General features: G+C 42.5%; 1 protein-coding gene across 15 annotated transcripts in view; it reads right to left on the bottom strand.

Moving 5' to 3' along the window:
- RAD51B (RAD51 paralog B) overlaps positions 1-26,608 on the bottom strand; it is a 623,368-nt gene that overhangs the window by 225,033 nt on the left and 371,727 nt on the right. For all 15 annotated transcript variants that reach the window (XR_004620514.1, XR_004620515.1, XR_004620516.1 and 12 more), the window contains one exon: positions 509-605. Coding sequence is in view for 11 of the 15 variants with exons in the window: in XM_034643366.1 (XP_034499257.1) it covers positions 509-605 (97 nt within the window). In the remaining 4 variants the exon portion in view is untranslated. The remainder of the gene's footprint in view (positions 1-508; positions 606-26,608) is intronic.

The following is a 26,608-nucleotide window of genomic DNA, read 5'->3' as shown; positions in this document are numbered from 1 at the left end:
GAGTTTCTCTTAACTCTTCTGTAAAGCTGGTCGGGAATGCCACACCTCCAGCACACGACACCGCTGTACACTTTTAACCAGTCCAGAAGCACCCAGCACAAACAAAAGGCTGAGTTGCTATGGGACTGCCAGTAAAGCCAACCTGTGAGCATCGGTCTCAAAAATCAAGTCACTTAGCAGTTGGCCAGCCCTTATATGAAGGACCCCAAATCAGCCTATGGAGGTGTGACAAGCTTCAAGGTGGAGGTGATGGATGTCTGTGAGGGTGACTCACTCAGATGGAAAAGGAAGCTGGCCTATAGAGACAGGGCAAGAGCCTCTCCAAATACAAGGAATCAGATGCCAGGGAAGCCGGCTAAGCCTAAATCGCCAGGATCCGGCTGGGTTCACTGGCCAGGGCCTCTCAGCCCAGTCTCCCAGAGCAACAGGGGGCAGAGAGGCAGAGAGGAGAGGTGGTGGGGCTATATGTCAGTGTCAAGTTTCGGCCCCTCTAGGACAGATCCCTTACCTTCAGACAGGGACAAATCATCAGCTGGAGACACCAGGTCTGCCTGAGAAGCTAGGGCTCTGCTTAGATGCGTTGTAATTTGATTCGTCAAGATAACCTGTGAACAGACAGGGAGAAGGTGGGGGAAGGGAGAAGAAAGAGACCAAATTAATTATTAGAGCTCTCAAAAGAACAGACTGTGGTTCAGGGGAGGACTGATAAGCACACAGGTAGGAAAACCCCAGTTCTGACTTCCATCAGTTTTATCTGCAGGCCAGAATATCTGGCAAAACCTACAAATCATTCAAAACACAGAAAAAGGGAAACAGGCTTCTTTTAGAGTTTAAACCACCAATCAGTTCCTTCTAAATGCTGAGTAAATTGGGACTGAGAGGTGTTGTCATATTAGCTAAATAATAGAAGGCTAACCAGAGAATTAAGATGCATATGAACACATTTGATCAAACTTCAAATTTTAGGATTATATCCACAGCCCAAGATATTGCTAGTGCTAAATAAAAGCAATAATTTAAAATTGGGATGCCTGTGGCTTCTTCCTTATTAACTCAAAGTCAGAGTTTTATTTCCAAATTTGTGAAACTGTAATAAGATTCATCTGTAAAGGAACAACACTGTTCTTTGAGATTTGTTGAATGCCAACAAAAACATTCCGGTCTCACTATGCATTTAAAACACAAATTAATATAATCCTACCTATACAAAATACAGTTCATAACACTTAAAATTCCTATGATCCACTGCCACACTGTGGCATTTGATTCAATCAAGAAACTATTCTTTTCCTTAAAAATCTTCATTTATAAAATTTACTATAGTGTTTGAAAGCCCAAAGGAGGAATAAAATACAGATTCTCTCCTGGAACATTACATTGACTAACACCCAAGGTTTCCCAAGGTTTGGGTGTTCCCATCATGTGGAAAAGTGTGAGCATCTTGGTCACTCAGAGGAAACATCCCTTCTGAAAACGGTACTAGGCACTTAGCATTTGGAATAAGCATCTAGTTGGAATGTCTTGGTCTGTCCCGAGGGTCAGCTATGGTTTTGCTGCCACCCGAATTTGAACAGAAATGGAAACTGTCTGCGGCGCCTGGGTGGCACAGCAGTTAAGCGTCTGCCTTCGGCTCAGGGCGTGATCCCGGCGTTATGGGATCGAGCCCCACATCAGGCTCTTCAGCTATGAGCCTGCTTCTTCCTCTCCCACTCCCCCTGATTGTGTTCCCTCTCTCTCTGGCTGTCTCTATCTCTGTCGAATAAATAAATAAAATCTTTAAAAAAAAAAAAGAAATGGAAACTGTCTCTATCCTTTATTGTCTGGCTTTTCAGCCACACCTCTGTCACCGTCTCTTGAACGAACCAGGCACATGTTATAAATCCTCTACCAACGGCGGCTTAATTGAGGGCTGAGAGGGGAGCATGTTGGCAAGGTCAGGCAAAGAAATGACGCACTCTATTAGCAAAGACAACCTTTGCAAGGTCTCTGTGTGTGACCTAGGCTTATGAGTCTCCAGCTACTCTGAAGTGATGGTCAGATCCTGCCAGCACTCTGCTCAGTATCTGCTCATCTCCTCTCACTCTTCTGCATTGCTCCCTTTCATCTGGACTGGTAGGAATCACCTGCGATGTGTCTTCAATTACAATGGCTTTGCAGAGTCGAATAACAGCCTGCTCTTTCAAGAACAAATGTTCATGTTTAGGAGTATGAATAAAAATTACGTTCATTTCTCTCTTTATAACATAGGGCATGGGCTTTGGAGTTTAATTAAACTGGGTTCGAATTCTGACTCTGACACTGCGCACCCTGGGACAGTTACTTAAACTTTTGAGGTAAGTAGCTTCATTTGCTCATAGGTAGAAATCATACCCATCTTACAGAACTGTTACGAGAATTAACTGAGATAATCAATGTGAGGCACCTAACATAATGTCCGGCACATAGTAAATAGTCAATAAACAGAAGCGAATGTTATTGGTGTTATTTTCTTCAGAATGATGCTATATAGGTTATATATATATAACATATATATATATATATATATATGTAATATATAGTAAAATCCATTTGCTTCAGACAATTGAATCTCACAGGAGAACACTAAACCACAATTTTCTACATTAGGATATACTTCAGGATCTGATCATTTCTACCAATCTTAGTCCTTCTTAAGTTTTATCCAATGGCTAGGAATTTGTGCAAAAGTCCCAATAAGAAAAAGATAGCAATCATTTAAAGGCAGGCCAATAATGTACTGGTATTACTCTGAAAATACTATGTGCTTTATTTACCAATGAACAAAACAATATATCTGTCTGTCCTAGTTTTTAAAATGTGAAGCTTCTGAGAGATCAAAATAGGAAAGTTCACTTTATTAGAGGATTCTTCTAAAAGACGGCTTGGTAAAAATGAAAGAACTCTAATGATATGGTAATGATAGTATGGAAAAAAATGTATTGACTACTTAGCATGCAAGGCCTGTCACCATATACACAGGCAGAAATGAAGAGGTAAGGCTCTGTATGTCTTCTCTAGAAACTTGTAAGTTAAGAGATGAGCCATTTACTAAAATATTCAGATCATTTTTCCCCCTCAATTTTATTATTATTATGCTGGTCCTTCATGGAAACTTGTCCTGAGATGATGGTCTTATTATATAGAACTAATAAAGTTATGTCCTACAGAACCTCAAACCAAATTCCAGATGTCCCTTTTAGAAGGTTCTCAGCCCCATTTCTACCTCCAATGGAAGAGGAGGTGGAGAAGAAGACACTTCACTCACCAAGGGGAAGAGTGGTTTTGCTAATAATCCTCTCCCTTTGTATTACGCATCCGAAAGCCAAATCACTGAAGGACACATAGCAACCAAACTTGGGGCTTTGCTAATCACACCATCTTCCTAAACTGTTGTGGTTTTTTAAACCCGTGTTCAGCAAAATCATAGAATGGAAATATTTTCAAATAGTATCGCTGACAAATAACCACGGCTTGGGCAGAAGCCTACAGATGTGTTGTCCTCTGGAGACCTGAAAACTACACCCTTAAAATAACCTATAAAATACTATTACACGTTATAAACAGAGTCTTAACACTACTTGGTTTCTGAAAATTTATTCTGACTGACACTTCAGAAGGGCTTCCGTGCCACTTTGCTCCACTGGAAAGATTGGGCTTCTGATGCTTGGTGCTTTCTTTGTGGGAGAGCAGTTTACACAGTAGTTAGGGTGAGTGCTTGGGAGTCAGACAGACCAGAGTTAAGATCCAGGGCTCCACCACTTACTAGCTATATGACATCAGGCAAGTCTCATCCCTCTCTGGTATGATAATACTGAACTCACAGGGTTTCATGAAATTGGATAATGCACGTAAGATCTCTAGCATTAGTGCCTGACCAGTGGTAAATGCTGAAATGTTACCACTCATCGTTGTCTTTAGTTATCCTTTGCAGACTGGTACCTTCCGTTTTAGATAGAAAACATACCCAATTCCCTTTTGTATAACATATAGCCCACTGCTGACAAAGAACAAATGCTGACATGTTCAAAAAGCAATGGCAATTTAAATGAAATGACACAACTATTTTTGTCATTTCTCTAAAAGTATGGCTTATTGAAAACATACCACTCCCACCACACCCACCCTTCATTAACTACAAATCCAAAGGCCAGAATAGGACTCTTGGACTAAGGAGAAGACATGTTGGGTTTTGTTTGTTTGTTTGTTTTAATGGTCATGATGACATCTGAAGCCAGGAGGAGACGGAGTCTAGCTTAAAGTTTATTCTTCAGGAAGGAGAACATCATCCATCTACTGGGAAGAGGAGGCTTTGTAAGTCAGATAAAGTAACTATTGTCTCCACTCAACTCCATATATAGAGAGACCACTTACTCCCAGGGCTTCTCCGTACTACCCTCTGGGATGTAGGATGCTTCAGGTACACTTGACTTGCAAATGGCCCCTCTTATCATGTCATGCCACATAGACCTTGAGTCTAATTTTTGGTGCTCCTCTCCCAAGGCAACACTGGGGTGAGACTTCTCCCTCCAAAGACCATGTCCCTGGGTTCCAAGTTTTCTCTTACATTATCTGGCTTTCTTTAAGTGCATCCTACTCAACCTTTCTGTGTATAGTGTCTATGCTCACTTCAAGGGCACAATAAAGCTCTTTAAAAAAGAAGAAACTTCAGGGTACATACTCATAAATAACCCAGTTAGCCCTGCTTTCACAGAGTACAGGACTTAGAGAAAAAAAGTGGACAGACAGGAACCAGTTAAAGACCAGGTGAACTGAAAAGACAGATGGATGGGAAGGAATGACATTTTGGTCAGAAGACAGGGTCCTGTGGATGAAAAAGCCAACTAATACACAAACAGAAATATGACTCATTTCCATTAATTATAAAAAAATAGCTTAAGAGAGCAAATAACTGGAGACAAGAAGGTAGGAGCAGAATAAACTGATTAGAACCACCCGCCCCAAGGGTCAGGGGGTTGGGGAGCTAGAGTCCACTGGGCAATTAAGCCTGCCTCTCTATGAGTCTCTGTGTCCAGTGTAGACCACTTGCCCTCAGTTGACCCATCTCTTTCTTTGGCTATGCTATGACCAGACTATATCTATGCTGTACTCACACCCCCACATCCTACTTATCCTTCTTGCTCCGGTCCAGAATATTTTCTACCTTAGAGGCCACCGTATGTCTAGTCTGATCCACCCTACAGTGAAGTATTGGAAGTATTTCTGCTGGGGCCTCCAGCAGTGGCCACTAGTATATTCCAGCCCCATGGTGAATACTGGAAAATGGGAGACAGAAGAAAAAAGGGATAGCCTGGGTGAAATCAGGGTGGAGAACTGTCAGATCTAAAGGCACAGCCTTTGGCAGAAGAAGCTCCTTTTATTTGACTCTTGGAAGGTGACAGAGAAGAAGGACTTTACAGTAAGCCAGGGACAAAATAGGTTGGAATGGAATATCTGGCCCTCTTTGGTCAGCAGAAGAAATACTCATGGTCAGCAAAACAATAACTCAATATTTACAAGTCAGATTTTTTTAAGGACCTAAATATATGGCACATGCTGTCATTCAACTTTCTGTGGGGGCAAGTGAGAGGCAAAATTTCTAAGTCCCACTTTCCACCAGGTGAACTAGAGTCACCCACCTGAGGTCAGCAGCTCAGATAAGAAGAGGGACTCTTCCTCTTAAGGCAGCAGTGGACAGACGAGAGGAGAGAGGAGCTCTCAGCTCAGACGCTAGGATGGGGGACTTCTCCAGGCCTGCATGTCCTGGTCCAGAGATTTTGATCTATAGATTTCTTTGTTCATTATGTTCAACATTCAGAAATTAGAAGATTATCAAAGTGCTACATTGTAACAAGCCCAATCTTGTGACAAGAGTCCTTTTGGACTCTGCTGCTACGAAATAACCATAAGTCAAGTAGGTAAGTAGCTGAGGCTTCTACAAAAGAGCTAAGCATTTGAGGCAATCTGAGTCGAACTCTGCCAATTTTTTGGTGGTTTTCAGTGGCCCCAGATGCATGTGGCATGTCAGTTCCGAGGCCCACAGAAGGCCTGGAATCTAAAGCTCTTCATGGAACTCATGTCTATGTACAAGAGTTTAAGGGGGAGGCTGGGCCAGAGGAATTGTGAGGCCCCTTCTGGGGCATTTCTATGCCCATAAAAACACCCACTTCCTCCTCCCACCCACTCCCTGTCAGAAACCTGCTACAATCTAACACAGAGAATCAGACAAGTTTCAAAATCACTTTAATTGGGCCTGTAGCACTAGGTGCAGAGATGGTCCTAATACTCCTGGTTATTCAAGTGAACAGACAGTGCACCAGATAACCTGGTCAGCCAGAGAAAGGGCATCACCCAAGCGATGGAGAGAGAAACTGGGGCCTTTCTCTGCTCACAAGCTGCCTGCCCGCCACCAAATCTAGCACTCTCAAAATGACAGGGCTCTGCTTTTTATAGGTTCTGAAGTCATAGTTAATTTTTTCTTCTTTTTGTATTAAATAAAAATGGTCTATCTGCCCAAGATGCACTTTTTTAAACTGTTGTTTTTGGTATCTAAAATGATCCTAATTGCCAGATAGCACAGTGATCGAGACTTTCTATCTAAACATAGGCCTTGGATAAGTCAGAAATTCTGGGTTTTAATCCTGGCTCTATTAAGGTTGCTAAATGTCCTGCTTTTAAGAAGACAGAGGCCGGAATTTTCCTGTGAGAAATTGTTAAGGTTCATTGAGTCCTTTCATCACCAAGGCTTGGGAGAAAGGCCCTGGAGTGGTTTTCACCATACTCTCCTCTTGATTCCCAACCATGACGGTGTCTGCCCCAACCCATTCTGTTGTACAGGAGCTGGGAGTGAGAGGGAAATGGGGAGGGGGCCCCCCTACCCCCAAAAGAAAGTAGGAGAGGGCCCGAGGGGGGAGGGCACAAGGGATGGGGCAGCTCTGGGTGCAGTGCAGGAACAGAGGAGTCCCCCCAGGAGAGCCAAGAGGCCCACACTCACAGACACATGCCTCTCCCCTGACTCTCCCCATCCCAACCCCTTCCTGTCACTTCCAGCTTTGAAAAGACATATCCAGTGTTTGTTGTGAGGAAAAGTCAGACCAAATATTTTGAAGTCCGAGAGTCACAGTTTTGGTTTTACTATTTGCTGGCTTAATTTTGCCAAGGTCTGGAAAATTATAAATCATTCCATTATGAAAAAATAACCATTTTTCTTTAGCTTCAGCCCAGAGAATATCAACTGTCAGTTCAAAAATAAAGAACTGATAAGGTTTTGGTATTCCAGCCTGCTTGAAAGTCTGTAGGACAACTGTTTTCTGGGAAAATCTGAAAGGCTGTGGGGGATTTTCCTTTCAAAATATTTGTGGTAAAAGGACCAAACTTCAGTTTGGCTTGAAGAAAACACTGTCGTGGGAGTCAGGCATCCTGCCTCGTATTTCTGGCTCTGTCACTAGCCTGCTGTGCAATTCTGGAAAATGCTCCTAACTTCTCTGAACCTAAAAAGTGTTAAGTCAAAAAAAAAAAAAGTGTTAAGTCCATAAAAGATATAAAGAAAATGAATATATTATGGCTGTAAATGTAGCAAGCTGCTATGAAAAATGCTATACATTTCAGTTCTCATTAGGATGAGTGTTATACTTAAAATTCCACCTTATCATTGATTCTCATTATCTCCACCCTCAAGAAATCCATTTTACACAGAACCAATTGGTAGTGGCTGAAGAAGAGAGAAGGAAAAAAAAGAATGAAAGACACAATTTCAAATAATTTTGTATTTATGGTGAGACTACTTTCAAATCCTGATAAAAATTCACATCTCTTAATATGAACCTGGAGGAAAAGATCTCTTTTGTAGGTTTCATTGTGGAAATTCACAGGCAATGTTCAAGAAACACTGCCTAGGAGGAGAGTCTCTAAAGTAGGAGAGTCCCTAAGGAAGATACTGGCTCAGTATGAGGCCACGGAGATGGAGGAAGAGAAATGAATCTCCACAGCTTTGCGCGCACACACACACACACACAAAATCACACAGAGGTTGATAACACTACTGCTTCTGTCTCATGTTAGCCATCGTCTAGACCATGGAGTTCAGAGGAAATGAACGGAAGTAAAACTGTGTCTGCCATTTGGTCAAAATAAAGATACAAGAAAACTGCAGCACAGTAGGATGGCTTTCTCTTTGGCCTACTTCTCCAGGGGTGTACATGCAAGGGGATGCGGTGGAAACCCTGGGGTGGCAGCCACTGCGTAGGTGTGAAAGCTCCGGTTCCACTATCAACATGCTGTTCCACTGCTCCAATGGGGCTGAGGTTAACACATGCTGGTTCCGGGTCTCAAATGGGGTGACAGTTGTAATGAGGCCACAAACAGCAGCCTGGTGTGCTGTTTCCACCTGCAGCCCAACCTGGGCGACATCCTGTCAGTGATCTTCAGCTTGTTGTAGGAAATAACATGCACCATTGGTGAACTGCAACAGCATGTTCACAGCGGCCTCAAATGGTGCATTCCCCAACCGTGTGCGATTTTGCCCTTAGCATGGGATCAAATAGGTCTCTGGCCAGCTGGGGCTTTGAAACGAACAAGGCCAATTGCTGGATGACTCTGAGGTTCGAAGATGTGGAAGAAACCTTCCTACCAGCCTTCACTGCACTGTACATTTCTTGTGGCCGAGTCACTTTTGGGTTTGTTTGGTTGTCCTCGCCCACTCCCTTACTGCCCACTGAGCCCCACAGAAAGGCAGGGGAGGTGAATTTCCAACAGCCCCCTGAGTTTCTGCTGACCTTTTTAGGTGTTTTTGTTACTTGATGGTGCTTTCTATTCACGTGTACTCCTGGGTTCTGGGGATTCCCCTCCTTTTGATTTGCAAGGATGGTTAGAAAGACACAGCTTTGTGATCAGTCCATCACAGGCGGCTACTACTGACTGATTTCCCCTCCTAGACTCATTTGAGACCAAGAAAATAGTTCTGTTGAGTCACTTGCTCCCCAGGGGTCTGAAAATATGGCTCTTGGGGGAGTCCAGCCTGATAAACACCGACTTTGCTTTTCTCCAGCCCCAACCAAACTTATAATGGCTTATAGTGGGGAGGAGCTGAAGCCCAGAGAGGCCTCTGATCTCACCCCGCCTCTGAAAAACCTCCAAAGGAGGACAAGTCAACACTAATCTGACTTCAGTATCTCTATGCCACTCAGGCAAATGGCATTCCAAGCGCTCTCTGAACTCAGAAACTGGGTGCATGCATCCAATTCTATCTCCAAAGTGAATCTGTAGCATAAAATGAAAGCAAAGATCATTCACAACCTGTTCAAAAGGGGGTCAAAACACCTGCCTAGGGACAAATTTCCAAGACACCAACCTCATCAGAGAAGCCTTTGAACAAAAGCTATTTATTTGATATCCTCAAAGAAGGTATACTGTATAAAGCATTGTTGTTGTTGTTGTTGCTGTTGTTTTAAGGAGGGGGGGAGTTGGGAGCTGAAGCTATCTGTCTATATCCAAACTTAAATAAACGACATCAATATCCACAAACAATAAAAACCTACAATTAAACAGAGTCAACATGAGAGACAGAAGAAGAACAGGCCCAGAACAAATACATTAAAATGGCTAAATATTTACATGGCGAGTGAGGATGGGCCTCCTTTCACGGCAATGCCCTTGGAGTAGAGATCTTTGATCGTGGTCACTAATAAGCCAATCCCCATCATGTGCTACAGGCCCATAAAATGATGTCCTTGCCAAGGGCAGATCACACTCAAGTCACAAGCCTCAATGCCAGATGACAAATAGGTTTTTAGTCTCCAATATCTACTTTGGTGGCTTGGGAATGGCCACCTGGAGCACTGTCCCAAGAGGAAGCGTGAGGTTGTGTCAGGCCTCTAAATTGCTAGAGGGGATGGTGAGGGCATGAGCTGCTAACTGTAACTGCACGAGATTGCTATCCTGTCATTTTTCCTCCCTCATTTTCATTTCTCTATTTTGTTCACCTCTCATCTAACGTCATTAACAAAAGTAATGATAGCACTTTACATGTGTATGATGCTTTATACTTTTCAGAGCGTTCTCTCAGAGTGGCCTTAGCTGATCCTCACTGCCTCTTGAGGGAAACAGCTCTTGTGTGTTAGGAGGGTGGGCTCTGGAGTCAGACCTCCTGGGTTTCTATCTCAGCTCCTCAACCACCCAGCTGTAGAATTTCGGGTAGATGACTTCATCTCTCTATGCCTCACTTTCTTCAACTGCATAATGAGAGAACAATTACACTTGTTGTGAGGATAAATGAGTTGGCATAGAAAGCACTTAAGACAGTGCCCAATACCTAGCAGGTACCTAACACCGATCAGCTTTTTACTCATTATTCTACCCACTTCCATTTTTTCCAGTGGGAACACTGACGCTTGTGACATTCTCATTCTTCTCTGTGTTTCTCATGGTTCACTCACTCTTGCTCTCATTCCCACGCCAAGTGCCCCATGCCAAGGCTGAAATGTCCTCCTTTACTCTTCTTCCAGCTTCCATCTTTCAGGACCAGTTCAAATGCCACCTCTTCCATGAAGTCTTTCCTCACCATGCTAGCTGCAACTAACTCATCTCTCAGCTCCTAATGCTCTCACTTGACAATCGGTCCCAAGTAATTTAGGACGAGGATTTTTTTCTCAGTGTCATGTATGTGATTCTTACCTCTCTACCTACAGTGTAAATGTTCTGAGATTTCATGTGTCTCTGCCTCCCTGTCCCCATTCTAATGGCGGGAAGGGAGAAGGGAGGAGACTAATGCCTGCTTCCTATGGATCCAAGCCTGTACCAAGTGCTTTACAAACATTAGTTCATTTCATTCTCACACTTCAGTGAGGCAAATGCTATTATCCTGGTTTTGAAGATGAGGAAACTGAGGCTCAGAGGAGTTGAGCCATTTTCGGAGATGGAATAGCTAGCGTGTGGCAGAACCAGATTCAAACCAGGTCTGTCTTCACCTCCAGTGCACGCTGACTCTACCACATCAAAGCTTCTTGACACAAACACTCATAGCCTCATGGATATTTGTGGATTAATTTCCTCAGAGCATGGCATTTGCTGAGATTGGATGGACCAAGTGCCATGTGATTTAAAGCAAAATCACATGTAAAGGAAAACTGTACAAAATGTGAAGAATAAGACAAACTTTCAGTAGCAAAAAGAACCCAGTCGACTGTTAGAATGCTGTTTGGTGGAGCTGGAAACACTGAGTCTTCAGTGTGGGGAGGAACCATGCTCCAGCAGGTATGGCGAAAGAAAGACACAGACTCCTGGATTCTATTTCTGTCTTGGCCGCTAACCTCTCTGCTAATATTTTCACTTCTGCTAACATGTGATGACAAGAGTTTCAGAAGAAAGGTTTCCACCTGAGAGCAGAACAAGGATAGGCAGTTAGCTGGTTATATATGGTGGAACCACAAACAGCACTGGGATCTGGAGGAGGAGCTCGCAGCCAGGACAAATCCCATGTGGGCCTGTATCTTTCCAGCTCCACTTCAACTCATGGGGAACAGCCCTGGGTACGCTGCCCTCCTTAAATATAAATGATAGGGGCATCTATGTGTTTAAAAACCCAAAAAGGACTGTCTTTAGTTTACTTAGGATCCATGTGAGCCATTCAAAAAGTTCACTCTTGTTTTCCGACTTGAAATGATGTTTGCATTCATTTTCTGACTGGTTACACCATACGATGGTGGTGCTAAATAAGAAAAAAAAATCAGTCGATTCTTCATATGTTTGGTAATTGATTCCTGAAGTGTATTAGTGCCGGTGCTTATGATGGAGGCCCTGGTCTATCTATAGTGAAAACACAGCTAGAATGGAGGTGGAGAGGCAGAGGTTTGTCCTTGGTCCTTGACATCATCCAGCTGAGAGGCCGGGCCTGGAAGGACTGGTAACCCAGGCAGGTTTGCAGGCATGCTGGCAATCGCTGAAGGGGCATGATGAGCCCTCTGAAAACCAGAAACACAGGACCTGTGGGTGGTGGCTTTCCATGCCCACATATCTGAAGTCCCACTGAATTCAGAATCCTGGAGCTATGGACAAGTCTTGTGGAAGATTTCCTGTTCAGATCGAGGCCTAGAAAGGGATCACGGCTGCAGATGAACAGCCAGCTGCTTTGGAATGGGAGGACAAGGAAGCTCTTCTCTGTCTGGTTATTTACAACACAGTGTTTGGGCTCATGGACTCCTCCTGCCCTCCCCAGGACCACACTGAAATGACTAAATCTGCCTGTTACTCCAGTGAATCCAGTCAAATAAATAAGTCAATTCTCTTTAAGTTTGTGGTCTCAACTCCTTGTTGGTTTATTGCAAAATTAAAGGGCACACAGAGTAGAACCATCAATCAGTAACCAGCAGAGGAATAAGCTCTTTGTGGAATGCACTGAGAAGCAGGAAAGAAGAAGAAAAAAAAAATGAAAAGAAACCTCATGAAATGGTCATTTGTTAGGAGAACAGAGGGGGGGAAATCCACATTTCACATGCAGCATCATTTAGGAAAAGTCTTATTAAAGGTTTCCTATCTCACCAGGAGAGCAAGCACAGGAACGCAAACAAAAATCCCTCAAAATGATCTGCCATTTATTAGCACTGGTTTCTTGTGGCCTTTGCTGTGTTCCATAGACACAGCCAGAGATCATGGGGCCAAGGGGCTGAACAGTGACTCAGCAGGCTCAGGACCAGGGCAAGGAGATGAGATACCACTACTGTTCATTATGAGGCAAACATAACTGGCTCCCTCCATTCTTCATCCCAACCTGATGTTCCCTTAGCATCCTGGTATTAAAGCACCTCCTTAGTACCATGCCTTATTTGGAATGTATAATAAATGTGATTTGATGAGGGTAAAAACTGAAGAGCAACATATAGTCTAGAGGAAAATAACTAACACTCATTGAGTACCCACCAGGAGCCAAACAGTATGCTCAATGACTTATTTACATAACTTGCTTTAATCCTCATTGCAATCCTATGTGGTAGGTGACATTGTTCTTCTGCTTTTGAGATAAATGTATTCTGTAACTTGCACAGCTTGCAGCAAGCAGCCACATCTATGTGACTCCAAAATCACTTCTTTCAACCAGACTCACCATGTTCAAACATGGCACCAGGAAAACTACTGTGGATTTTAAATCCTGCTGGAAGAACTGAAATAGATAGAATTGGAAATAGCAGAATGGTAACTCACCAGTCCTATGTCTACCTTGCACATATTCTATTTCAAATAACTACCTTCTCTGGACAACTGATACTCTTGACCATTTCACAAGAGAGGAAAGTAGGGTGCTAAGAGGTGGAGGGAATTGCTCATGCTAGTAAGCAGAAGAACCATAGACCATGACATGACTCTGATTCTCACCCATGGCAAGATGTACCTTTTGAAATAACTTGGCAGTAGGGAAGAATTCTTTATGTTGCTTTAGAAAAAATGAGGGGCCACATACACACGCCTATACAAATACAGAATCTCATCTGAACCTGCTTCTCATCCAGTGATAAGGTAGGTACTACATCTCTTTCCACATCAGAGAGGAAAACTGAGTAGCCTAAAGTTTACAGCATATATATGTACCCAAAGCCAGGTCTACTGACTCCAAGTCCCACGTTCTTTACACATCTTGATCCTGAAGGGGAGTGCACCTCCCATTGAGAGGCAGATTGAGGGTAAAGGAACAGCTTTCATGAGAAAGCTGGGTCTCAATGTCTTTCTGAAACAAGGAGGTGCTGCTTGTGAAGTTGTGATGCCCAATGCAATGGGGCCTTGGTTTTATTTCCTTTCTCCACAGAGGTGACTGTCGATAGTGTTAGAACTTTTATGCTCTCTTTGAAGGCGATCCTCTGTTACTAATGTGAGGCTCATTTAAGTGCTGGTTATGGTTTATTAGAAACAGCCCCATTCATTAATTCAGCAAAGGAGTTCCTAAGAGAGGACAGTGGAAGCAAGAAGTGAAAGAAAGCTATATCTGAGACTAGGTAGGTTTGGGGCAAGATTGCAAAGAGTTAAAGAGTAAAGCGTGGGGCGCCTGGGTGGCACAGCGGTTAAGCGTCTGCCTTCGGCTCAGGGCGTGATCCCGGGGTTAGGGGATCGAGCCCCACATCAGGCTCCTCCGCTATGAGCCTGCTTCTTCCTCCCTCACTCCCCCTGCTTGCGTTCTCTCTCTCGCTGGCTGTCTCTATCTCTGTCAAATAAATAAATAAATAAATAAAAATCTTTAAAAAAAAAAAAAGAGTAAAGCGTATATTTATGGCTTCCCTCCCCAACTCCACCATCTTCTTTCTGTTGTGAACCTCGTGGGCTTTGCACACTCATCCTACCCAACACAGCTAGAGTGGAACCTCTCCCAGACCTCCCTTCCCCAGCCAGTACCACCTTGAAGGGCTTTGAAAGTCCAAGACTCCATCCCTATACCATCCACTACTACTCAAAAATCCACAGTCTTTTCTCCCCTTCTCTCTTTCTAATGAGCTAAATCTTAAATTAAGTCTTAAGTGACTTTTGCTACAGATCTTTATGCTACCAGGGAAGGAGCCCAGTGACATACCAATTGTTCTAAAGCAGTGACTTGATTGTCAAAGCAGTGAAGTGACTGAGGTGGGTGTTGAATCTAGTCTCCTGACTGCAAATTCCATGTTAATTCCTCTCTACAATCTTTTCCTCCCTCTTCTGAGATAGAAAATCTGGCTCTACATCTGACTGACAGAGTCTCCTATAGATATTTGAAGCATAACTGAAATATAAGCTGAATATCCAACAAAATAAAATCATTTAAGTCATTTAATTGCAATTTCAAATGTTGATAAAATATTTATTTAATACTAACTAGGGTCAAAACAAAGCAAAGATAAGACTGCTATTTTTCTGTCAAAAGGGAGAAGTAGTATGAGTATTACTATAGTAACTATAATGAAAGGGAGCAAATAATCCTTGTCATAAGGAGGGTGAAGAAAGAGAGCCACTGGAGTCTAGAAGATGGGAAGAGATGGCTTCTCACCGGGGGACTCAGGGAAAGTGTCATTTGATCTGGGCCTTGAAAGCAGGGTACAACTTTGTCATTGAGAGTTATGTGGAACGTTTTTATAAATGGCAGAAGAGGCCCCAATATTATAAGAATTTGAACTACAGAGTATTTTAGAGGAGGGCCTTAAACTTTGGAATACTGGCAGGCACTAAAAAGAGAACCAATCTGTATCAGGAATAGACCAGGTATTTATACCAGGAATTCATTTTAATCCAAAGAGGCCTTTGAAAAGCACGGAAAAAGGCTCCCCAGCCAAGAGAACCTAGAGGAACCAACCTTGCAGGAAGGAGACTCAAGGTGCCTTCACGGCTCATCCTGCTGCTAAGTTGGCTCCTACAGGGCAGGTTCTTGTAGTAAAATAGTAATACTAATAATATGTCAATTGAGAGAATCGTGAGTGTTGAGTGCATGTGTGTGTGTTCCAAATTTTATGTAGGAGCTAAATTCTGCTAAAACACATCAAGGGTACCAGTCCCTGTTAGAGAGGAAAGGAAAAACTCTAATCATATGCAACAGGGTTTAGGAAAAAATCTTTATGAAAGACCTCTTAGCAACTAGGGCAGTAAAAACTAAAACACAAGCGCAACCAAAAAGTCCTCATACGACTGTGTGTCCTGTGTCCCTTCTGGTAGCATCCTTCCAATCCCCTCACAGGCAGAAGAGATCCCAACAGACTGCAGATCTTTTCTGCACTGGAGAAAGGAGGGATGAGAAACTAAAGCAGAGTCTTCTGATCTGTTCCATTTCTTAAAAATCTATTTTTTTTTTCCTGCTGGTTACTTTTCAACATGACTGACAAGAAAGCTTTTCACTTTTCTGTTTATGTTTTCTAAGCCAACAGCAAAGCTCAACTAGAGGTTCAAATAAAAACATTAATCAATACAACATAGGAGCATAGTACTTCCAGGTAAATTCAGTCGGCTATCTGGTAGGACCTGGAGTTATACTGAAGTCAAACTAGGTAATCGGCACTTACTGGTTCAGAACTGAATGACACAATGAAAGGACAGAATACGTGCCCCATAAAATGATGGATCTAGGTAATGATCATCAATGGACTAGGTGAAAAGTTGATAGGGAACTTGGCAATGGAATGATCAGCTGCCATCAACTGAACCCACTGATCAATTTAATCACCACTAAACGTGGTATGACAAGACATTATTGTCTTACGGCATGATAAAATAGGAAGTAAACAGCACCACCTATAGAATATTTTTGCTTAAAAAAATGTTAGTCCTAATCTAATAGGATATAGAAGAACACGTTAAACAACACTGTGAGGAAGCCATCCACCAAATCTAGAATGTGAGGCATTCTACATCCAATTTCTCCAGCAAATCAAATGTCCAATAAAAGAGGGGTGGGGGGAGTGCTATTAAGGAATAAAAGAAAGGGAATATAATAACCAAACACAATTGGTGAAACTTATTTAGGTCCTTATTCAAATTAACCAACTATAAAAGGAAATCCTTGAGACAATCAGGGAAATGTGAATATAGGCTAGGTGTTAGATGACATCAATGACTTGTTACTTCTCCTAGATGTGGTGAAGGTACGGCAGCTGCGGCTTCAAATGCCCTTATTAATTTAAAGATGGAGAACAGGTGGAGAAATATGCTCCAAAGAGAAATTTAAAAATACAAGGAAAGGGGCGCCTGGGTGGCGCAGTCGTTAAGCGTCTGCCTTCAGCTCAGAGCGTGATCCCGGCGTTATGGGATCGAGCCCCACATCAGGCTCCTCCACTAGGAGCCTGCTTCTTCCTCTCCCACCCCCTGCTTGTGTTCCCTCTCTCGCTGGCTGTCTCTCTCTCTGTCAAATAAACAAATAAAATCTTTAAAAAAAAAAATAGAAGGAAGGAAGAAAAGGAGGGAGAGGAAGGGACGGATGAAGGAAAGAGGAAGGAAGGAAGCAAGGAAGGAAGGGAGGGAGGGAGGGAGGAAACAGAATCACAGTACGTGTAGTAGCTCTCTGTGAGCACTTACACTGGCACAACAACATAAATGTTAAATACGGTTTTAGCTAAATGTTAACATGAGACCACACTGGAAAGAAGAGAAGGGTGAAACTGACAGGGAGAATGGTGACTCAGTGGTCATCTTTCATAGAATCATCTTCAATGGAAACATCAATAATTAGCAATTCAAGCATATCATTTAGAAATAGGGAGGTAACTAGCAGAATCAACAACTCAATGGTTTGAAAGTGTCTCCTCCCAGAGAGTCAAAGGGGAGAAGCAGACTTGGGGCCGAGAAATGCTGCTTTTCAGTTTAAGTATTATATGATTATTAGATTTATGAAACAATACCCATGTTTTACTTTGATGAAAAATAAAATTTAAACTAAAGAAAGTGCACCAGAAGTATGTGAGGAGGAAGTCAGTCAGCCAAAAAATTAATAGAAAAGATAGCCAGAGAGGCAAATGATGGCAGTGCAGATTCGAACCCCAGCTAGGGCTACCAGGGGCCCTGTGTGACTCAGGTGAGTGCCTGGATCACCTGGCAGGTAGATCTGGGCTGTGGAGACAGATGCAGCAGCCTATGGCCACCCACCAGAAACAACTGAATCATGTAGCTCCCTTATTGTCAACTCCATACTGAAACAGGTAACCTTCCAATAATTTCATTTCACATTTAACTTGTTTGAAGGGGAAATGTGCTAGTTAGACCAGCATCCCTGTCCAGTGCACAGAACAGCTGTCTTTCTCATTGTAAAATTAACAACTTGATGTTCTGCTTTTATAGCTCAGTCTGGCCCATGAGAGCTTTGGAACCATAAACAGGGCCAGGTCCACCTGAACGCGATAAGCTCTGGGTAGAAATCTGGGCCAAGGCCAGGTCACCAGGTAAAATCCATCTTGTGAGACCTTCCTGATTGGGTTAGCAGCTTCCTCTCCTAGGGCTGCCCTGACCTCAGGGTATTCCCCACATTGCCCTGAGAGCCCTCACAACGCCATTGATGCCTATCATTTTCCTACATTACACTGAATAATTGAGAGGCAACTATATTTGATTGTTTCTCGGAAGACACAGTGGACACCTGTGGCTCTTTTCAAGCAAGGATATTCTTCACAACGTGCTTTCAGGACCCCACAGGACACTAATGGGCAGAAGTTGAAGTTCCCAGGCTTTCAAAATATAGAAAGTGTTCATAAACTTAAAATATCACAGTACCAGATTATTTCAATTTTTTAGTAAATGACATAATAATAAGTATTGCTGAGTACTTTTAAAGTACTCTTTACATATAATAGGTCATTCAATCCTCACCAGACCCTATGGTATAGGACTATCCCATTTTTTATTTCTGTCTGTCCTTCTGTCTGTCTGTCTATTACCTACCTACCTATTTACAAAGGTGAAGAATAAGGTATAGTGAAGTTGTCTAATTTGGCCAGGGTTACACAGCAAGACAGGACATGGATTCATGGGCCGTACAGTGAGAGGGTCTGGTTGAGGTGAAGTGTCTTGCCGAGACTCACACAGCAAATGAGCAGAGCTGGGAAGAGGCATCTCTTCTTACAGAAGGAAGTGGAAGCCAACCAAACCCTTGAGATAGCACCATCTCTCAAAACCAATTTCATTGCCTCTGAACAAGCTAACCAAATACCCAAGTTATATAAAGTCCTCCCAGTGATCACCTGGTGAGGGCAGAGCCCCTGTGGCAACTCAGTCCTCCAAAATTAAAAAAAAAAAAACCCTGAAATCATAATGGAACTGCCTCATTAAAGAACAAAGAAAGGAATATGGCACATAAAAGCTGTTCACCGTTCCATTTTCAACTTGAAACAAAAAGCTCACGGAGATTGCTTTACTTCCCCCAGAGAATTGGAGGAAAACAGTGACATTAATTTAGGAGGTTCCCAGAGTCCCAGTATTGTTTTCTCACACCTACCATTTATTGAGCAGTTACCCTGCATGAGCAATGAGGCTAACTTCAAACATTATCATCACTGTTCTCAAAAGAGCTCAAGTTAATGGATCCCTTACTATGAGCTGGTCAGTTTGGTAAACCCTGCACGTGGATTACCTCTTTAATCCTGACCACTGTTCTATTCGTCAGGCCATAGTATTATATCCATTTTACAGGTAAAGAAAGTGAGCTTATAGAGTTTATAAACATTGCAAAAGGTCATGGGAGAGCCAGAACTTGAAGTTAACACCCAGATCCCAGATCTACTGGAATGCAAAGCTTTGCTTCTTAGCCACCACGTTATACTATCTCTTTTGATCTTTACAATACACCTTCAAGGCCAGTGCTAGAATCCATATTTTACAAATGAGAAAACTGAGGCTCAGAGAGGTTAAATCACTTTCTGAAGACACACAGCTGCTAACTGGCAAAGCTGGGATTCAAACCCATGATCCTGTGACTCCAGAGCCCAGGCTCTTTATCACTACACTATATTAGCTCTCCTTTCACTGGGACATTGGCTCATTCATTCAAGGCATATTTACCAAGGGCTTAACTATGCACCAGGCACTGTTCTAGGCACTTAGGCACACAATGTGAACAAAAGAGCAAGAAATCCTTGCCCTGTGGAGTCTGTATTCTACCAGTGGGAGGCAGACAACGAACACAAGAAGTGCTAAGCTACACAGTGTGTCAAAAAGTGACTATTTCTAGAGGAAACAAATTAGAGTAAAGGGATTTGGTGTGATGTGTGAGAACAGGTCGCAGTTTTAAACAGAGTGGGCAAGAGGGGCCTCATGGAAAGGAGAAATATGAATACAGACTTTCGGCTGAGGGCAGTAGGTACGTGGCATCAATCAGTCTATATCTCCTCCTGAGAAATCTTTAAGGAGAAATCCTCTAGCCTCTTAATATCCTATCTTATGTGGAAAAACCAAGGAAGCAGAGAAATTAAAAAGCAAAGGGCCTTTGCTTTGCCACTTAACTTGCCCAAACTGCATATTGCAAGGTGATAAGAAAATACGCACATGGCTCAGCTACCATTACTGATGGAAACGGTAAGGTTGGGTGCCTGTGCCTAGGCAAGGACAGGAAAAATGCTACATATTTTACTTATCAAGAATTAGCTCCCAAGGTACACAGTCTTTCCCAGCAGTCCAGTTCTCAGTCTACAGATGTTAACATTATACAACTATTCCTGTAAAAAGGCTCTGTGTGACACTGACTGAACCCCCATAATCTAAACGTGCTATCTCTAGAAAAACCAACAAGGTGAGCTATGTTACACTCTCCATGAGTACACAAGGCCCAGGCCATCCCCCTGTAAGAGTTCATTACACTGCAAGGGTCATCCAGGAGTTCAGCCTGTGACTGTGGGAAGTTACAGAGATAATCTCTCAAAATCCAAATAAAAATAGAATTCCTCTCTTAGGAAAATCCTGAGAACTCATCCTTTTATTCCAGACTTTCTGATAAAAAAGAGCTAAAGCTAGGCAGTCAACTTTGATCCTTGGCCTCCTCTATAAATGGTCCCTGGGCGAACCATCTTCCTCTTCCTCTTCACAAGCACATTTCTCTGGCCATATCTGAAGATTCAGCAATCTAAATATCTTACAGGGCCTCTCTCGTATTGGGCTAGATCGCAGGGCATCTCACAAAGGAACTAAAGAAGCAGTTCAGTAATGGAAATTAAGGTTGAAAAGGTGTTATCAGAGCTAATGTTAGTAAAGTATTACAGATTACTTGAAATTTCTTTGTAGTTTTGATTTACTGATTGACCAACAGAAAGAGAGTGACTCTATTATAGGTGTTTCCAATTGTGCAAGGCCAGAAGCTTCAGATCAAGCCAACAGGGATGCCCAGAGCTCTGGCGCAAGGGCTGTGGTCCAGCATTAAATCATCCTGCTTTTCCCGGTGAAGGTTCTGCCCAAGACACAAGAGAAACAGAGAGAGAGAGAGACAGACAGAGTGAAGGAAAAGCCAAGAGAGAGAAATAATGTCAGATTCCATCCCTCACTGAGTCTACATGTTACATGTTTATTGAGCAGCCGCTGGGTGACAGGCACCGTTCTAAGTTCCAGAATAACAAAGAACAGGACTAATAAAGCCTGTGTGCCCTGTGAAGTAAGTGTACACACTGGTCAGAGTCTAACAATATACAAGGAGACCAGGAGATGGGCCAGTCAATGTCAGATATGGTGAGTGATATGGAGAAATAAAATATTGTGTATAGGGCTACTGATAGGACAGTCAGGGAAGTCGGACGTCTGGGCTAAGATCTGAGCGGCAGCTCTGGGGTACCACGGAGTTCAGAGCACAGAGCATTAAGGTCTGAGGCAGAAACAAGCTTGGGGTGCTCTAAGGACCCAAAGAAGACCAGCCTGGCTGGAGGTTAGTGAGTGAAGAGAGGGATCAGGGAGGTGGGCCAGGCTGAGTCAGGCAGTGACTTGGAGGCCCAGCACTTGGTTCTAAGTGTGGTGGGAGGCTCCCGACAGGCTTCAAACAGGAGACTGATGTGATCGGGTTTGTTTTAAAATCTGCTTATTCTGAGGAATTAACTCCAACATTTAATCCCCCTTATGAAGATACAGATTTTGTGTTCTGTGAAACCCACTTAAAATATTCCTGAGAGTTCAATTTCTCTTGGGAAAAGAAAGGGATGAAGAAAGAAGGGGAGAAAAAAACAGACCAAGGGGGAGTGAGAGAGGGAAGGAGAGACAGAAAGGGGCAGAGAGAGAAACAAAAAGGAAGAGAGGGAAAAAGAAAGAGGGAGGAAGGAAGAAGGGAAGGAGGGAATGTCCACTGAGGCTCTACTTCTTCAGGCTGCTAAGAGTTGGGAGTAGGGTAGACACTGAAACACAAGGCGCCAGAAACACAGCACAGTAGAAGATGACCCACTAAGGGCTTAGACTGGAGCCGGGGGGTGTGTTCACAGCCCCATTTTCTGGGTGACCTGAGACCCAAAGGAAGAAGGTATGTGATCACATTGCACCAGCTGAATCTCAGCTGGAAGAAGAATATGTCTAGCTGGAAACACTTTCAAATAGAATTCCAGTTCACCCAAGGCAGGATGTGGTCCCACTGTGTCCGTCAGCAAGTACTTATTACATCTCTACCAAATGCAGTGTAGGAACAGAAAAAGATGACAAAGCGAATATTGTGCAAATTACAGATGCAGTGTGCCTTTGAGGATTTGAGAATCTCATAGGGAAGCTAGGAGAGAAGGGGGAAATTCTCTGTGGTGGTAGAGCGATCTTCATGTATATGTAGACATTTAGAGGTAAAGCTCAAACCCAGGTCTTTGGACTCTGGGTTCATCACTGTCTCAGGTGAACAGAATCACAAAGCCCATGGTTTACGATTCTAATTGTAATGGAATGTGATCAGACATTCTGCCTGCTATTACCCCCAAGAAGACAAAGGTCATCCATAAACAGCCATTTGGCTGAATCCACTTCAGCAAATTCAATCTCTTCCAACCCACCATCAGTTTCGCTTCCCTATGGGGAAGCTACAAAATGTACATGGGAGGAAGTGAGAGTAACCAGCTGGTGATCATTTGTCTTTTTTGAAAATGCGCAATCTGCACAGGACATGTACGCGTACACAGAGACAAATGGCAGCTTGGGGTGTGTATGTGTGTGTACACACACACGTGCCTGTGCATATATATGCATTCTAACAGCTCATCCAGAAAAAACAAGCACGACCTGGATATGTCAGGTGTGTCTACAGAGTATCTAAAGTGGTATGTCCTAGAGGGAAGATAAAATTGCCCTGGTTTTGCTGACTAGCAGGGAATGCAATTCTCTTCTTGCTGCCCAGACAGAAATATTACCGCTATCAGAGGATTTGTTTTATATGTTAGTCTCTGCCCTCAACTCAAACACTTTTGATAAATGTGCATTTAGTTCACTTGTTTAAAACAACAGTGATTTGTAACAGTAGCTGAGAGACTGCGTGGAAGCCTCTGACATATTACGTGACACCTGAAAAGTTCGGTTTTTACCTGTGTAAAATGGGAACCGTAAAACTGAAGTGGCTCAGAGTCAGGGCACAGGAGCTTGAGCATGGAGTCAACTGTGTGATTTATTATGATAAAGCACTGTGAAAACAGAAGCCGCTCTGAACATTTTTATATTATATTCATACCCAAAGCAATACATATAATTAATCTGATGTTAATTCAAGACTATCGGCTGGAGAGACATGAGGCTCACTTGTGGGCCCATGAGCCAACCATTTCAAAGCTTCCTTTACAACCACGCGAGGACCCTCCAGGGGCTCTCCAGGGGCTCTCCAGGCACCAAGGAAGCTCCTCTGTGAAATGGCTCATATCTAGGAGTGCCTTCCTAGATATGGTCTATCAAATCCTAAACGCCTCCTTTTCATCTATTATCTCTTTGGATTTTTATAGCAACCTTCTGAGGTGTATAGAAGAGTCATCATTATCCTCACTAATATCATAAAACCGAGGCTCAGAGAAAGTTACTGGAATTGCACTTTCTAAAAGAGGCAGGATTCTAATCCTAAATTTTGATGATGTCCAATTATCATTATTTCTGTTAATCAGTAAATTAAAATTAAACTCTAGCAAAACCATAGCAAATCAGAAAGCAAATCAGTGTTTGCCTGGGGCTGGGAAGGGAGGGAGCTGATTGCAAGGGAACATTCAGGAAATTTTGGGGGTGATGGAAATATGGTTATTAGGTACGCCTATTTGCCAAAACTCATCAAACTATATACTTTATGTAAATTAAAATTTAAAAAATTTGATGTTAATGTGACATTCCAATTTTGCTTCACATAAACAAGAGAAATGATTGATTATCATGACTCCTTCTACTGCCTTTGTCCAGAAGATTCATCATTTCATTTGAAATCTTGTGATAAATATGTCCTCTGTCGTCTCTCTTTGATATTAAATGCAATGACATTAAACTTTTTTCGTATAATACCATAGGTATTTGCCTTACCTTGGTTGCCTAAATTGAGGTATGTTTTTAATATTTGTGGTTGTCACAGTGTTTCTATTATTAGGGTTAGTCTGGGGATCAGAATCAGCTGATTGTTCACATTCAGAGCTCAAAACCAAAAGAGCAAACATTTCTAAGGAACAAAAAATGTAATGTCCTTCCCAAAAGCACAATATTCTCCCCCCTTTTCAAATTTCCTTTAACCCAGCAGAAGAGCATACCAAGTCCGTAGCGGCAATGAGGTAGACCCACAGGTCTGTTTTTCAGGGTAAGAGCCCCTAGGGAGGACTTCAGGCTTCATTCTCCCTTCGGAGCGGATACAGAATCCTGATTCTGTTTTCCTAGAAGATGAGTCCTATACCTCTGTAGTTCTGCATATTACATACAACTACATAAAAAATGGTTTGCTGTTGTTTGATAATATAATAACATTTATATCTTTTCACAACCCTCACACAATGCTTTCACATTTATTAGTGCACTTGAGACAACAATTTTGTTATGTTGGTGCTATTATTAATCCTATTTCATAGAGATATCAAAGTCACCATGACTATATGCAACTTGTCAAAAGACACTTGGCTTTTAGGTGGTAGAGTAAGAATTTTGTCTTATAGCCTGTCCTCTACTCATTCATACCACACTGCCTCTAATAACTCTGCATAGATCAAAATGCCATCCTCTTTTCAGAGAAGGAAGTATCTAAAGCCTATTTTCAAGAGTGCAAACATTGATCACTTTGCTAGACAAGGACTTCCTCACAAGTAGGGAAAGAAAGAAAGAGCAAACATGATAAGATCATCCATCTACCACCTATAAGCCCAATATGTACACTTTATCCAGTCTGGTGGCCCTACATCTTACTGGGCATATCCAACTACATTGAAAATTCATATTTTCTTGGGGTGCCTGGGTGGCTCAGTCAGTTAAGCATCTGCCTTCAGCTCAGGTCACAATCCTGGAGTCCCAGGATCAAGCCCCACATTGGGCTCCCTGCTCAGCAGGGAGTCTGCTTCTCCCTCTGCTCCCCACCCTGCTCTTGGGTGCATGCTCTCTCTCTCTCAAATAAATAAAATCTGTAAGAAATAAATAAAATAAAATACATATTTTCTTAAGCATAATATTCATCCCTCAAAACACTAGCCATCCACTCCCTCTTCTGTAACATTTTGTGTGATCTTTCAGAGCAAACCACTTTCTTCCTCTGTGCTACCTGATTCATACCAATAAAATAGCATTTACTATCTTATATAGCATAGTTAATTATTTTCATACCAGTCTGTCCCACTGGTCTGGGAGCACCTTATAAACAAGGCCCATGTGGGGCGTGTGGCTGGCTCAATGAGCAGGTAGAGCATGTGACTCTCGATCTTGGGGTTGTGAGTCCAAGCCCTATGCTGGGTGTAGAGTTCACTTAAATAAATAAATAAATACATACATAAATAAAATATTTCTAAAAACAAAACAAAAAACAAGGTCCACATGTCATTCACCTCAGTGCCATTGGCATAGCACCTGATACATAGCAGATCCCAAGGAAATTACTGCTGAAAACTCACTATGGAACCTAAAAATTATGTGTGACATTCTTAGCCATAAATAAGTGATATATTTTAAGAGACCAAGCTTTACTAAGGCCTAATGAGTGTCCCAAAGACATAGAAATTCTGTGATTATAATCCTACCTCCAAATCTAGTTTAAGAATTCTGTTTTAACCACTGATGAAAATTATCACAGATCTCTAGATCATAAGAGTCCATGACCTCCAGACATCAGGGTAATAGGAAGTCCTGTCACTTAAGTGAACTAGATATAGGATAGGATGCTGAAATCCAAGACTATCCCACTCATTCCAAGTCATCTGGAAGACTTGGCCAGTATTCCATCTAATTCACTTGACCTAGATTATCCCATTTACTTCCCACCAAATTTTGTGTAAGCATTATATGCTAATGCAGAGATACAGTTCAGAGTGATAAAGGTCTTTAGACACTCTATTCTGTGTTTTTCCCACTATACTATGCAGCCTCCATACATATCTTCAATTTGAGACTAGTAATATTCAGACAAATCAGATGAGAAGTGGTAAAGGAGGTTAAGGCACAATGCAAACCCCTCTCTCTCACTTCCCGCCATCCATTATCCTTGGATCCTGAAAGCTTCTGGCATCTTATTCAGTACTCTGTAATCCCCCCAAACTGGATTCTACTAAACTCTTTTCTGATCGAACTAATTCCCAGACTCAACCTCTTGTCTCCTAACTGTGTCAAGGATCCATGAAAGTTCCAAAAACCAAATTGAATTCACTCTTCCTTTCTTCTCTTTTCTAGCCTCTAAAAAGGTAACTATCCTATAAGATGCCGCCTGTATCTCTGGCATTTCCCACAAAGTGGGAAGTTCTCTGATACCCCACAGTAACACTTACTGGCTCATCGAAAATCTTCTCACAAATCCTCGGCCATCCAAAATACTATCTACTCAGAAAACTTTCTCTTCTTTTCCACTCTGATAAATTCCACCACTAAGCTTATAAACCTCAAATAATATGACAGAAATCTTGTTCCATCCCTGCCTGTAAGTCATTCCCAGTCACAGAATTCCTAGAAACCTAAGAACTTTAAAGGCATTCAGACTTCCCTAAAGATGGTCCCAAACGGACCAGGCATGTTGACCAATATG

This window comes from Ailuropoda melanoleuca, chromosome 14, assembly GCF_002007445.2.
Source record: "Ailuropoda melanoleuca isolate Jingjing chromosome 14, ASM200744v2, whole genome shotgun sequence".
NCBI classification, from domain to species: Eukaryota; Metazoa; Chordata; class Mammalia; order Carnivora; family Ursidae; genus Ailuropoda; species Ailuropoda melanoleuca.
The sequence above is the reverse complement of the archived record's forward strand: the minus strand, read 5'-3'. Positions and strand labels throughout refer to the sequence as shown.